We start from the raw sequence: 16135 nt of genomic DNA on the forward strand, positions 1-16135 counted from the left end.
CTATTACCACCTGGGAGATTTTTCCCTTCTGGAGCCTTCTCAGCCTCCCGACTGTCACAAAACAAAAACTGCATTGATATTTGGACCACCACGTCCACAATCTTACTTTGTAAACTGAGATCAACAGAAGGCATTTTCATGTTACTGCAGTCTGACATGTGCACCAGCGGCTCCAGCAGCAGCACCGACAGCCTATGCATGCGTTTGTGCTTTGACATCCCCCAGATCCTGCATTTTCTTTCATCACACCGTCAAGCTGCAGGTCTACAAGGGTGTCCCCTGGTGGCGGCACTGCCGGAGTATGAAACCACCCGGGTTAACACAGATTTCTATCAGATCCCTCAGATAATGGTAATTTCACAGATAACACTGAATCTATAATGTGGAGTAAAATGCAAATTAGATCCCCCCACAAATTTTACCCTGAAGAATAGATTAATAATTTTCTTACGCTATACTCTATCTCACTTAAAACAGCACGCCATCTTTTCCAGATTGATAAGCCGGGGCAGAGCGCTTCATAGCGTTTATCTAAGGAGATGATCGCAAACTGCAGGGAGAAAATTAGGCCCCCAAACTCCACAGAGATTTACTGTGAGCACACTGCACATGCATATATATTCCTTTTAAATCTACATGCAAAGTAATTTGTGCACTTAACCAGATCAACCTTAAGGTTTGGTAAAGCTTTTAAGGATAAAAAAGTCAAAGTACACATCACAGCGGAACAAACAACGAGTCTTTTTGCTGAAACTGACACGTACATATTTAGTTTTCTACGTGCACAAAAATGCTCACTGAATTTATATTTTAGTGCATATTCTTCTGAAGTTATTAACTGCAGAGACAAAGTGTCTGAAGGCTCCTTGTGCACAATCTACAACTTAAATTTGCACAGACATCACACAGATTTGGACTATAAGGTGCCTCTATTGAACTGAAGTGCTCTTAATGCCACTGGGAGTGAAAACAGGCATTTACAGATCCCCCCCAAAAAGAAAGTGAACCACATAATGTGGCTTAGCCGAAATAAAGTAGGAAGTGGGAATCAGATAATTTAACACATCTATTAGCATTCCAGCTAAGTCAAGTGACCAAGACGCAGGCCTCCGCTCGGGCTAATGACAAGCACATTACTACCCTCGTTTATCCAACAGAAAAGAGGTAGGAAGAGTTGCTTTTGTGTTCTTTAAATTCTGTTTCTTCATCCTCCGGGTATTTAGGAACCTTATCATAAAAATATCCCACTGCACCCACAATCTGTAGATAGCATTCAGGAGTGGAAACCAAGAGGGACAGCTTAGTAAAAATAAAAACAGAGCGTCGCGCAAAGAGCTGAGCCTCTCAAGAGATAATGCAGACTGCCGATTTAACAAAGCACGGCGCATAGAGGCTTGAAATGGGGGGGGGGGGGCAACCAGGGGACGCTTGGGAGCAGCGTCTTTAGGAAACCCACTTACCTGAACATTCGTGGAAGCAGTAGACACCAGCACAATTCAAAGAGGAATATAGTTAGAACCCTGGATTGTTAACAATAGTTTGCCTCAAAGCAATATTTCCATAAATTATTGTTGGCAGATGAATAATGTTCCAGACTGTTAGCACTGGCGGCTGACACGTTATACTTTTATTGTTGGCACACAGCACAGCGTACCTGTTTTTGTTAAGGGGCTGGAGAAAAGCTGCTGCAGAAGTTTGTTTTCCGACGTTCTCAGCACCACAACTATGTCTGCGGGAAGAGTGTCTCTGTTCTTTTCCAAAAAACCATTCACATTGTACATTACCTGTACAATAAGACAAAAGAAGACACGGGGGTTTGAGTGTTATTTACAGTCTGAAGAGATAGTCAAATTTCTTTAACAAATTAAAACAAGATGTTAAACTGTTGTTTTCACACATTAACCTGTACTTTGATGTGAAATTGTAGATCAGCTGGCTTTATGGGTTCTGAAGCCAATTATAACAAACAATTTTGTTGTCCAGTTTTAAAGATGTGAAACTGTAAATGAGATGTCAAATAAAACAAGAGTAATGCAAAGCTTGGAATATGTCCCGCTCATATGTTACGTTGGTGTGTGGTTTAATAGTAGAGGTGATAATGAAGTGTAACATTGACTTCTGTTGGAAAAGACTGGTGCTTTACAGTTGGAACATGCTGTATTGACCCCCATTTTAAAAAGGATACTTTCTCTTTCCAGTACACCACAAAGAAATGGTTTCATTCAGACAATGTGTTCTTTACTTATACCCCTGTCACACATAGCGAGAATCACGCAGCGTGGCGTCGGGCTTATGAATTGGCGCACATCCAAAAAGTGTCGGATTTCAGTTCCAAACGTTCTGACAGCCATCTGCGGAAGTCGACACAGTTGGTCAACATCGAGTGTGACGCACATGTTCAAAACTCTCCAGGCACTGTCAGATAGGTGCCCCATCTCGACGGCTGTCCATGTGTAATCTGACGGCCATTTGACTGAAATTTACATATTCTGACGGCATCAAAACAGCATCTGAAACGATCTGATCAAGGTTGATTGAGCTCTGAGATCGCTCGATCACAGCAAAGCCTGTTGACATGCTGTGCCACGTTTGTCCACCTCCACTGCACCCCAGCCAGGGAGGGCAAACAAAATGTTATGTAATAACATGTATGTGGCACTGTGCGCGCGTCAGAGGCACGGTGCAGCGCCGCAACATAGCTGAAAGGGATGTCACCACTGTAACGCAGGTATTATTACATGTTCACCTCCTAAGTCTGTAGCAGGTATGATGTGGAAATGTTTGTCCAGCACATAACGACATAAATAAACATGTAACTCACCTCCGGTACATTGCATTCCACAGCGCAGCGCAAACAGCTGGTGAAGCCCTTTCACCTGGCTGCGCTGTGTGCTGGCAACATCCATCAGCTCACAAATTCATAATCCCACGTGAAGCACTGTCCCGCAACGATAATTCAACTACAGTTGTGGTAAGATGCATATCAAGTAAAATGACAACAAAAAATAGTTTTAAAAAAAGATAAAAGAGAAAGTCCACTGGCTGCATCTGAACATTGCGCACATATGGGAAGTTGGCGCACTGCCAGTACAGTTCAACAGCAGTTACGGAGTCCAGCCGGACAAATAAAATCTAACAATGCAAATATATACTGATCAAACACCTAAATGGATTTTTCACCGGACTAACAGCAGGCGATCACTGACAGCTGTCAGGCTGATTGTGTGCTGTCTGGATGGACAGCTCCTGTGCTTTTGTGTGCGTGTGTGCCCCACGTGTGCCATCTGACAGCAGTCTGTGTCATCACTGTTGTCTGAAATATGTTTGGGCTGCATCCTGCAGGTGTGCACGAGGTAGTAGTAGTTGGACACGGCTCACCACGCCTCTTTTCCTCCTGACTGCGTCGGCTTATGGTAATATTTGCCATGTCAGAATGGTTCCTCCACATTCTTGCGATGTGTGATGGGGGCTTTACTATGCAGAAACAAAATTCAAGATAGCGTTTGTAGTGGCCATACTGAGGCACTGATAGATGATACCCATCTTCAGCAGGAACCTTCCTCTAGCCTCCTCCATTCACCACCAAGAAATAGTTTCAATCAGACAAGAGGTTCTTTAGTTATTTTGTGTAAACAAAAAATCAAGCGGGTGTCTGTTGCAGCCATACTGGATAACGGACGATAGCTGTTTTTGAAAAGAACCTTGCTCTAGCCTTCCTCAGTACACCACCAAGAAATGATTTAAATCAGACAAGGACTACTTTAGTTATTAAGCCGAAACAAGGACTGGATTGACACCTGGTTGGACGCCCACATGGACTCTCGGATGGACGAGGTGAAAACATAATGCCCCCAAACTTCATTGAGTGAGGGCATAACAATGTCGTTGAGTTGGAGTATAAAAACAGAACAGTCTGAGAAATAAACTATTTTATTCAGGTCAGCTGAATGACTTGTATGGTTGAACAATGCTATGTACGTATGTACGTACTGTATGTACACCCCCCTCCCCACCCCCACACACTGCTACAAGATGTTCGACCTTTGAGAGCAAGAGATGTATGCCAAGAGTTTCCTGAGTCATCATGAGGTTCCTGAACAGAGGTGTTTGGTCATGTCAAAACCTTCGTAAGTCTTTATGGTCCTCGGGCTCCCTGTTTTACTATGAGGTGATGACACTTAGAGGCTAACCAGTGACCTAAGACAATGACTAGATGTCTTTGGTACTAGGTCTCTTAGGTACTGCTGGATTAACTTTGCATCAAATATATGGATACTTTGGGAGACTCAGCCGAGGCATACTGCTTGTATTGTGTGGTAAGGTCAGCTATGAAATTTAAGTCATCTGGCATCAGTACCCTGGTGCATCAGTGCTGAGAACACTAACAAATGAGAAAGGACAAGCAGAAACCCATCTTTCACCTCACTGTGACAAGTCTAAATAGGTGGTTACTGGTTACCATCCAGGACCCAAGGTGGTTCTGTAGTGTGGTTGTATGTGGCAACATGTCATACCAACACATGCTCCCAAACTTAATCTGGCCTGTTCAAGTTGTTGAAGGTAGGTAGATGGAAGCAAATATTTATAAAACAGGAAAAGCTTCTGTGTTGTGGCATCACCAAGTACCTACATAATAAATAGTTATCTCCAAAGAACTTTCATGGCCAATTTGGTTGCTACATTATGGGATAACAGTTTAAGCTACTGACTAAAACTGGACAGCTAAATGTCATAGGGTTGGCAAGACACTCAATGACCCAAGTTCTAGATAGCCTGTAACTACAAAAAAAAAAGAAAAAAAAAAAGAAGGAAAAACACACTGTGGTCACCATTTGGAGATGAATAGCCTCCAATAAAAACTGAAAACATTTTGCACACAAACTTATACTTTTGAATTTTTTTGCTTGGCAGGTATCATATCTTCTCACCCATAAGGTTCATCACGTCAAGAAAGAAGCTGGAAAACCATGTGCTAACCACCTCCAAAGAAGGCCAAGACCATTTTACCTGCAGAGAAGGTGATGGCTTCAGTTTTCTGGGATGCTAAGGGCAATGTGTTCATAGAATTAACAACAAAGAGGACTCAGACAGATATCCAAAGCTACTGAGACCAAACAGCCTGTGAACCTGAAAAAATAGGCCTCATTTGATCAGAAAAACACCCCTAAAGTGACTATAGCATCCAGCTGTTTGAGCAACCACCATATTCACTCAGCATAACAACATCTGACTTCCATCTAAGCATGAAACACTTTTTTGGCTAGGATGTAATATTTCAGCAATGATGATGTAATACATGCTGCCGAGGACCTCTTTTTATACCATCAGGATGAAATTTTCTGCATTAGGGGGATCCAAGAGTGGCAGCACCATTGGACGAATTGTGTGGACCTCAAAAAGGACTATACTGAAAAATAAACCTCACACAATGCTAACTGATGAAGGTTTCAGCTGAATTTTTTATACAGTAGAATCACAATTTCAATTTTCAATTTCTTTTCATTTATATAGCACCAAATCACAGCAGAGTTGCCTCAAGGCGCTTCACACAAGTAAGGTCTAACCTTACTAACCCCCAGAGCAACAGTGGTAAGAAAAAACTCCCTCTGAGGAAGAAACCTCAAGCAGACCAGACTCAAAGGGGTGATCCTCTGCTTGGACCATGCTACAGACATAAATTACAGAACAATTCACAAAACGAATATACAGGAAATGCTGTTGGTGCACAGGACAGGAAGGTCTCCAGCACGAATACCACACCCATCTCTGGATGGAGCTTCACCTTAAACAGAGAGAAAAAACAGAATCAGGCATCAGAAAGAAGAAATACATTATCATTTGTCAGCATTAAACAACAAGAAAAACAGGAAATACTAAGGTGATCGCTGGCCACTAGCCCTAAGCTTCACTAAAAGACCCAGAATTTAGGTAAAGTTGAGGCACGGCATGCCTCATTTCCTAATAAAATTAATTAAAAGAGTAAAAAGCGTAGAACTATACTATGCCAGTATGCTAGCCATATGAAAGGGAAAATAAGTGCGTCTTAAGTCTGGACTTGAAAGTCTCCACAGAATCTGACTGTTTTATTGACGCAGGGAGATCACGCCACAGAACAGGGGCACGATAAGAGAAAGCTCTGTGACCTGGAGACTTCTTCTTTACCCTAGGAACACAAAGTAGTCCCGCACCCTGAGAACGCAAAGCCTGGGCCAGTACGTAAGGTTTAATTAGGTCAGCTAGGTAGGGAGGTGCCACTTTCACTTTCACTTTATTTGTGTCCCCCATGGGGCAACCAGTTCTGCAGCCTGAGAATACATCAAAAGCACATGACACACAGAACACACACCAGTACCATTACCATGGTGCAGCATCACAAACAATTACAGTCCAAACATTAAAATACAGTCCATTAAAATGATTCCAGTTTTAACTCCTTCCTTGGCCTGCGTTCAGAACAGCAATGGCTGCAGGAAGAAAAGAGAACTTAAATCTGTTACCCTTCACAGAGGGAAACCTGAGCCATGAGCCAGAAGGTAAATATTGAAAATCACTAAAAAGAGGATGAGCAGAGTTCGACAATACACTCAGTGCTTTCCTCTTTACTTGTCTGTGGTATAGGTCAGACAACATACTCTGTGGTACTCCCAGTACCTTTCCACAGGCCTTCACTATTTTAACCAGTGAATTTTTAGCCTTAAGACTGAGATTCCCATACCAGCACAACATAGAAAAGGTTAAAACAGACTCAATACAAGATTTGTAAAAAAGAATCATAATAGTCTTATCCACTTGAAAATAAGACAATTTACGAAGACAGAACAAATATTGTTGACCCTTTTTACACAACATGTCAGTATTAACATTAAAGTTTAGCTTGTGATCAATTTTAGTCCCCAGATACTTATAAGTTTCCACAGACTCCACCTGCTGGCCCTTAATGAAGGTAGCCTGAGCTGGTGTGAGCTGTCGTCGGAAGTCCACAGACATATCTTTTGTTTTAGCCACGTTTAGTTGTAAATATGACTTATCACACCACTTTACAAAATCTTCCACCACCGGGCCATGATTATTCTCATGATTATGTAAGAGACTAACAATGACAGTATCGTCTGCAAATTTCAAAATAAAACGATTTTCGTGATGGCTTTGACAATCATTAGTGTACAATATGTACAGAAGTGTCGAAAGGACACAGCCCTGAGGAGATCCTGTTGAGGACAAAAGGGTGTCTGACATGCACCCATTTACTCTGACTCTCTGTGATCGATCTGTTAAAAAATCTAAAATCCAACCAGCAATATTAAAATCTACAGAAAAATTATTCACGTTTGTCAATTAAAATGTGAGGTTGGATAGTATTAAAAGCAGATGAAAAGTCAAGAAATAAAAGTTTGGCATGTGCTTTGTTGCCCTCAAGGTGTTTAAAAACAAGATTTAAAGGTGTGGCAGTAGCATCCTCCACTCCACAGCCAGCCCTATAGGCAAACTGGAAGGGATCTAGTAATGACTCTACATGTGAAAGCAATTCATGTTTCATAAGTCTTTCAAATTCCTTCATAACAAGAGATGTTAGGGCTACCGGTCTAAAGTCATTTAAAACTTTGGGATGCTTGTTTTTAGCCACAGGTATTACTATGCTCTGTTTCCAATTCTTTGGAACCTTTTGTTGAGCAAGCGACAGTTTAAAAATATGTCTGGTTGAACATGTCACATACTGGTAAAAATTCCTCAGCACTTGTTTAAGAGAGCATTTATTAAAATCACCAAGGACAAAAATGGGCGCATCAGGACATTTAGACTGCAGCTTCTGAGTCTCATTCAATATAGCCTCGGATGCTTTATCCACATTTGCTCTGGGGTGGACATATACCACCATGACAAATATTTGTGGGAATTCCCAGGGCAGGTAATGGGGGCGAAGGGAGACAGCCAGCAACTCAGTCCATGAACAATTTTATAGACTAGTAGCAGAACCTTAAAATCTGATCTCACTGGGCCAGGAAGCCAGTGAAGAGATGCCAAAATGAGAGTAATGTGGTTGAACTTTCTGTTTTGTGTCAAAAGTCTGGCTGCAGCATTTTGAACCAATCAATCCTATATATATATATCTTCTTACTTCTTATCCCAGAAATTATATCCTCATTGCTCGCAGTAGTCTCAGGTTTGCTCTATAAACATCAGCAAACTCCTCCCCTTTAATTAGTGATATCAGGTGAATGAGTTTGTAGTTGGAATGAAAAGCTGCACTATTATACAGAACAACTTTCAAACCACTCTTAAAATCACCTCACACCCTCTCACTGGGAGTTGTGACCCCCGAATAGAACTATTGGTGCATCTTGAAATGTTGAGGCATTTTCTTCACTCCATTGTCCCTGTGTGTCATTTTATTAACAAACTGCTCCCATCAGGAGAGAAGAGACCTCACGACGCATAACGTACCTTTCCCGCATAGTGCTGAATTCCAAAACAAAGCTCCATGCATTTTGGTATCCAGAAATACTTGCAGCGCAAATTACCCTCAAATTTATCTGTAGAAAACAGAAAAGAAAAGGCACGTTTTATGGAAAGAAGCTTGTAAAGTCTTATAAAGCGTAACGAAAGGCATCAGAGGCTGATGCGGTCTGCACACTGGGAAATATATTTATGTTTGATAGTTCATGTTAGTAGCTTCTGTGTGTGCACAGTAGAGCTGCAAGGATTTATCAATTAATTGATTATTAATCAACAACTATTTGATAATCACTCAGTCATTTTGAACATTTACAAAAAATATCCTAAATGTTTGCTTTCAGCTTCTTAAAAGTGAGCATTTTCTAGTTTATTTCACTAGCTGCTTTACTCCTATCTGGCAGTAAACTGAATATCTTTGGGCTGTGGACAAAAGAAGATAATTGCAGGTGTCATTTTTGGCTCTGGACAACATTGAGCAACATTTTTTGACATTTTATGGCTCTAACAGCTAATCGACTAATCAGGAAAATAAATGATCAATTAATCAATTTCTTAGAATCCTCCTTTTTTGAAAGATATCACAGCTTCCAGTGTTTATTAATCTGTCACTTCCAAACCAGACTCATTTATAAGCAGGAAACATGGTCACCTCAAAGATATGAAATATGAATGATGATTTTTTTTTTTTTTTAACAAATGTGACTTCTTTTTATAACTTCCTTGTGGCTTCATCATGTTACCACCAATACCAATCAATCACAATTATGTTTCTGATCATTATAACCTTTTGCTAATTTATTTAACCCTATTGTTTGTGGAGTTAAAGCAGAAAATGTTTTACACCATGTTTTTGTTGACCTTGACCTTTCCTCGATCCTTTCCAAAAGTTAATCAACTCGAGATATCTCCCCAAGTAATACTGCCACCAGGTTCGGTGAAAATCCATCTAGTGGTTTTTTTTTTTTTTTTTTTTTTTAGTTATTTTGTTCGCAGTCAGACACACACACACACGCAGGGCTGATCCCAATGCCCTGCTTTTGCTGCTCTGCCTGTGTTCAGGATAAGACGTTCTCTGACCTCACAAAGAATTTTTGTAAGTACGTCTGAGGGTGCACAGTAAATTTTGCAGAGTAAAATATACTCTGCCAGGATAACATTTGGTCCCAGCCCAGTCTTGTTTTTGTTTTTTTTTTGTCCTCCCATCATGAAATGATTAAAATTTTCGTGATGGGGTTTTTTTAACTCACTATTACGAACCCTACTCCTACCCCCAATCCTAACCATAGCTCCCCCCCCCTTCACTTTTAATTTTGTGCAGCCATCAAGGAATGTATTAGAATGAATTTGTGCTGCTGTGACAAAAATGAGGGACTTTCGTGACAATATCACGAACCAATAGATTAATGTATATTTCGTGCTGCTGAATCACGACTTGCCATTAGACCAGGTTGTTGGTCCCAGTGTAAATAGATTTAAATACACTCTCTTATGGACTTAAATCAGTTCTACCTTCTTGTCAAATCAAGTCTTTCAGCTCCAATAAGAGTCATTCACAGCATGAACTGATTTCACACTCTGATAGAGTATATTTAACTCTATTTGGACTGGGACTAAGTGTAGTCCTGACGGTATATTTTTCTGTGCAAAATTCACTGTGTGCCGCAGGTGTTGTTTCACATCTTACCCACTAAGGTCTGGTTGGTGGCCTGTGGGAAACGACTCTCCTCGTCCAGCAGGGACAGCAAACCCATGGGTTTCTGAAGGAACATGTCCAAAATGGGCCTGTTGTCCTCATACTCCACCAGGCTGGCATCTACTCCTTCACTCTGGTATTCCATCTAATTAAAACCACCAAATGTAGAACAATCCAGTTAATGATTTCTCTAAATGACCCAATTAAACACTCTGGTCGACATATTATTTGTGTGTGTGTGCGTGTGTGTGTGTGTCTTTCTTTCTAATCAACAAATCCAAACAGCTGCACCCGGCTGTGTGTCTGTGCTGATGTTTACAGCATAATAGGGTCTTTTACTGAATGCATAAAACAGAACAGCTCTGAATGAACAAATAGAGCCACTTACTAATTCATAATTCATTTCAGTTTTCCAAAAAAGTCAGTCATATCAAATAATTGCATCTATTTAATTTCACATCAAAAAGTTATTTTAAATATATATTTTACTATTAAAGTAGAACCAATGACTCTGAAAACATCCTCATGTTTAAATCATTAACGGAATAATGAACGTCTTATGTACCGCCACACTGAAGGCGTCGAAAATAATAATAATAATAATAAAAAGCTCTTTTACTTTGAGCATCAGGAGCAGCGGCTGGTTTTTCCCAGTGCCGCAAGACAATCTTTTCAGCAGTCTTCAGGTCTCATTTGACCTGATCAGGCCTGGCATTTATTGGTAAAGTATAAATATAGACCCCAATAATTTAAGTTTGTCTTCTGCTTAGCAAAATCATCTAAATCCTTTTCAAACACACTTTTAACACACACTAAAGCAGTTCTTGATTAATTTGTATTTATATTCATCTAGGAAAATAAAGACACCTCACACTTGAGGGTGGAGAGCTTCATTAAGTCAATTAAAAGAGCAATTTAATTGTGCACATTACACACAATCCTTTATGCTGCATCATGTGTCTGCAAGCGTAACCAAAGCACCCACGAACGCGGCATAATAGAAAAATGATCAATTTAAACCGTGTTGTACTTGTAGAAGGATTAAAATGCATTATGATGGTTTTGGCTTGGTGTCAAATTCACCTGTTCCAGTGCGAATATGTGCTGGTTGAAGTAAAACTGGATCTGCTCGTTGGCAATGTTGATGCACAACTGTTCAAAAGAGTTCTTCTTGAAGTTTTCAAACCCAAAGATGTCCAAGATTCCAACATTCATGCAGCTCTCTGCGGCACTTCAAAGAGGAAAAAGAGGACAAACTAACTTATTCTTCAATGCAATGGAAAAAGCAAATCCCTAGCAGCCCTATTAATTGATAAAACTTTAATGATAATCCAAGGTCAACCCAAATACAGAATTGGATCCGACCTAGCGCGGGAATAAACATCAGCGTTCAAAAACTCAGAGCATCTGAAATGGTTTGATTTGTTTTTAACCCTCAGTTATTTTTAATATCTGCACAAACATTACACATATGCAGGCTAAGGCATTGAAAAGTGAGCTTCTTGTGTTTGATATTCAGAGCTCGGAGGGAGCTCTATTTTTCATTCTATTTTTATTTTTCATGATGGGTCACTGCCCGCTGCATGCAGAGGTCACCTTTAGCCGGTGCCATTAATGGCAATAAGGAAAACGCACAGATGACAGGAATACAGACAGGAACTCTGGCTTTTGCACATCTTTGAAAGACGACTCCTTGACAGTCGACGCTCATATTTATGAAGGAACTCTTTTGGATCAATGAACAGCCTCGTTGCAGTCTCTCTGAAGTCTTTTTAATCATCTGAACATTATTTTCTCTGCACGCAACTGTGTATCAAAAATTTATCAAAACTCTTTCTTTGCTCAGCTTGCCCATTGATATTCTCCTCTATATGTGTTCATCTACCTCTGCCAAGTTCCTCTGGGGTCAACACTGCGTTGCAGAAACTCTGCGACTTCATTGGGAGAAGAGTGAACATCCACACAGATCACCGCACTCACCAAATGTTCATGTCAGGATGCAGAAGCGAGTTGATGCGGTTAACTATCCAGCTGAAAAGGCGTCCGTACAGGGCTTTTGACATGGCGTCTCGGACGTCGGCAGCTTTGTCCACAGTGTTGGTGCGGATGATGGTCTCTCCTCTCGTTACCACACACTGGGAGGTGAGCGCCTCCTGGAACTCCTCTGGGCCGATGCTGAGGAGAGACGCAGCTGACAGACACAATCAGAGTTTCATTCGGATCATTTTACACATTCTTAACGTATTTTCCACACTAAAAGTTTCACTTTTTTAAAACTTTCTTTAGCAGGTTTAGCAACTTTGTCTAAAATATACTGCACTCTCGTCTACGGCCACAAGATGGCACTGTCAAGCTGCTCCTGTATACTGATCTGAAGGAGGTACTGTCTGGTCCACACTGTGAAGCAGAAGGGGACGGTACGCTGATGCTAAATGTATTAAATCCAAATGCAGATCTGCATGAGGAAGACAAAGGCTGTGTCACAGTTTAGGGGCTGCATCCTTTGAAGGCTGCACTCTGTGAAGATCAAGCCTTCTGAGACTGCAGATGCCAAACCAACCGCTCTTAAATGAGACAGTCTAGCCCACACAGCATTTTGCTATTGCATGATTAGCTTTCCTCTCCCCTGCTCCCTGTCACCTAGCATCATTGACAACTGCACACGACAAGCTAGCGTAGTGGGCATAACCCCTAGTTTAGGAATAATTATTGAAGCTTTATTTCTACTTTATTTATGAGCATGATTCATTTCTAATTGTACATATAAAGCCTGAAATTGCCCTTTTGTTTTATTTTGTTTATTTATTTTTCATTTACCAACCATTTTACCTTGAAAAATGTGATTGTTCAGGTCACGAAGGCTATACCTGTTGCATATTTTGTTTTTTTTTTGTTTGTTTGTTTGTTTTTTGGGGGAAAGGAGGCCTTACATATCTACCTCATCCAAAAGAGCCTTTGAAATAAAAAAAAATGACACAGCACAGTGTGTGTGTATATATATATATATATATATATATATATATATATATATAAATATTAAATGTGCTCAGATTTGAATGAGGTCCTTACAGCTCAACACTGAGCAATCCTTATGAATATGACAGTTTAAAATATTTAGTATAACTTGAATAATAAAAAAGTATTACTGACAATATCCAGATCTCTGCTAAATGTATTTTTACTCGTGGCTACTACAAGTAAAACACTGAACAGCACATCAGGCCTCACCGTTCTCTAAGGCCTCTGAGTTCGGCACTTCACTCTTATCAGTCTGATGCTGGGATGTGATGGCCGTGAATTCGATGTTACCAGTGTTTAAAATGGCTGAGAGGATTCTGTAAACAGAGTTGACTTCCTAAAAAGAAAGCAAAACCCAAATAAGATCGCAGGTTGAATGTGCGCCTACCGTTAAATGCAGGGGCATATTCAGATTTTCTGGAGCCTGACATAAACACTGGATCCTCCCCTCAAATGTTTACAAAAAAAATAAATAAATAAAATAAATTATACATAATTGGCTCAGGTCTCCTCTTACCTTCTGGTGCTATTTGTTTTTCTCATGATATAATTTTGATATTCATTAATATGTATGAGAAATTTCTAGAAATATTTCCGGGCAGTAAATTGTTTCTATACATTAAATTATTTATTGTAATCTGAATGATTAAATAATGAATTTACAGATGAATAAAATATTGTCACATTCATATAACTACATATTGACAAAACCGGGTAAGACTGCACTGAAATGTAACCGGTTCCCTCATACAAAATACAACACAACTACAATAGATTTAGATTACTTATAATCTGAATACTTCTGTATTACATGTAACAAATTACTGAAAATGTTGTACTCTATGCTAAAAATAGACACAATTTAAAATAATGAAAATGATGTGTGTGTGTGTGTGTGTGTGTGTGTGTGTGTGTGTGTGTGTGTGTGTGTGTGTGTGTGTGTGTGTGTGTGTGTGTGTGTGTGTGTGTGTGTGTGTGTGTGTGTGTGTCACATTGTGTCAGTGGCGTAGGGACAGACAGTGCAGCACATGCCATCACACTTGGGCCTGTGAATTTGTCTGAACTAATTTACATTATCGCACAGTGTGCATAAAAATGCACATAAAAATGCACATCATGTACATTACGCAGCTGATTCATTATGTTATAGCCTTGAAGCAAACCTCTCGCTGTCATGATTTCCCAATTGGTGAAATAGTTAAACATAATATATTCCAAAATGTTGTGTTTTTTAATGAATAATAGGCTAAATTTACAATAAGGAATACTCATTTAAACAAATAGTGTAATGTTTGTTGGGGTATTTCATAAGATGCCATGCAGTGATGAATGCTGGGTAAACTATATACTGCCTCCATGTCAATCAATGAAATACAGTAGCTAGATTTATGACAACTAGTGACATCAAAGAACTTGCGGGAAAAAAAGTCTTCCTACAAACCTAAATCCGGCAGTAACAACAGAAAGGACAGAAAAGAAAGAGAGCCAGCCACCAGCAGGCTACAGACGAGTCCGTGCCCGGGCTGCTCCTCTTGTTTCTGACGTTGCCAGTGAGCTGAGACATTGTTTTCCAAGTTTAAAATTATCAAGACGCACCTGAGGAGCTCCAAGGGGCAGGAGCAGGTCAGTGGCTTAGCTGCTCCTCTCCACTGGAAACTCAAGAGCCAGGGAGTTGGACATTGAAGATGTTGTAGAGGATTTTGCCCAGCGCAAGGCTGGCAAGATGCCCTTCCACTCAGCCAAATATTTTTCAGGGAACTTGGGGTATCTTATAATAATGTGACTGTCGTGGGATGCCATGCCCCTTCCCTGTTTTATCTTCACCACAGTGCACCAGTTTCATAGGGGGTTTGTCCTTTTTCAGGCACCTTGACACTGGCATGAATGTGATCCCAGTACTGTTGCACAATCCATCGTGCCAATGCGTCAGTTGTATGTAAAAGTTTGGGTACCCTTGATGATTTCCATGTTTTTCCTTTATAAATCACTGTTTTTTTGGATCAGCAGTTTTAGTTAAATATATCATATAGCAGACAAACACAGTGATATTTGAGAAGTGAAATGAAGTTTATAGGATTTACAGGAAGTGTGCAATAATTCTTTAAACAAAATTAGGCAGGTGCATAAATTTGGGCACCCCGACAGAAAAAAATACATCAATATTTAATAGAGCCTCCTTTTGCAGAGATAACAGCCTCTAAATGCTTCCTATAGCTTCCAATAAGAGTCTGGATTCTGTTTGAAGGTATAAGATAAGATAAGATAAGATAAGATAAGATAAGATAATGGATAATGGACCATTCTTCGTTACAAAACATCTCAGGTTTTTTGGTTTCCGAGCATGGACAGCCAGCTTAAAATCACACCACAGATTTTCAATAATATTCGGGTCTGGGACTGAGATGGCCATTCCAGAATGTTGTACATGTTCCTCTGCATGAATGCCTTACTAGATTTTGAGCAGTGTTTAGGGTTGGTGTCTTGTTGAAAGACCCAGCCCGGCGCAACTTCAACTTTGTCACTGATTCATGAACACTGTTCTCAAGAATCTGCTGATATTGACTGGAATCCATGTGACCCTCAACTTTAACAAGATTCCCAGTACCTGCAGTGGCCACACAGCACAATGGAACCACCTCCAACTTTTACTGTAGGTAGCAAGTGTTTTTCTTGGAATGGTGTGTTTTTTTTTTTTCAGTCATGCATACCGCCCCTTGTTATATCCAAATAACTCAGTTTTAGTTTCATCAGTCCACAACACCTTATTCCAAAATGAAGCTGGCTTGGCCAAATGTGCTTTAGCATACCTCAAGCGACTCTGTGGCGTGTACACAGAAAAGGCTTCCTCTGCATTACTGCATCATACAGCATCTCTTTGTGCAAAGTGCGCTGTATACCTGAACAATGCATAGAGACACTATCAGCAGCAAGATCATGTTGTAGGTCTTTAGAGCAAGTTTGTGGGTTGAG

General features: G+C 40.3%; 1 protein-coding gene across 1 annotated transcript in view; it reads right to left on the minus strand.

The window, feature by feature from the left end:
* Positions 1-16135, minus strand: part of myo3b (myosin IIIB) — a 184790-nt gene that overhangs the window by 106056 nt on the left and 62599 nt on the right. Inside the window, 6 exon segments of the mRNA XM_034186754.1 lie at positions 1655-1784; positions 8443-8531; positions 10139-10292; positions 11231-11378; positions 12128-12338; positions 13376-13502. Of these exon segments, the coding sequence (XP_034042645.1) occupies positions 1655-1784; positions 8443-8531; positions 10139-10292; positions 11231-11378; positions 12128-12338; positions 13376-13502 (859 nt within the window).

The sequence above is a fragment of the Thalassophryne amazonica genome, chromosome 14 (assembly GCF_902500255.1).
Source record: "Thalassophryne amazonica chromosome 14, fThaAma1.1, whole genome shotgun sequence".
NCBI classification, from domain to species: domain Eukaryota; kingdom Metazoa; phylum Chordata; class Actinopteri; order Batrachoidiformes; family Batrachoididae; genus Thalassophryne; species Thalassophryne amazonica.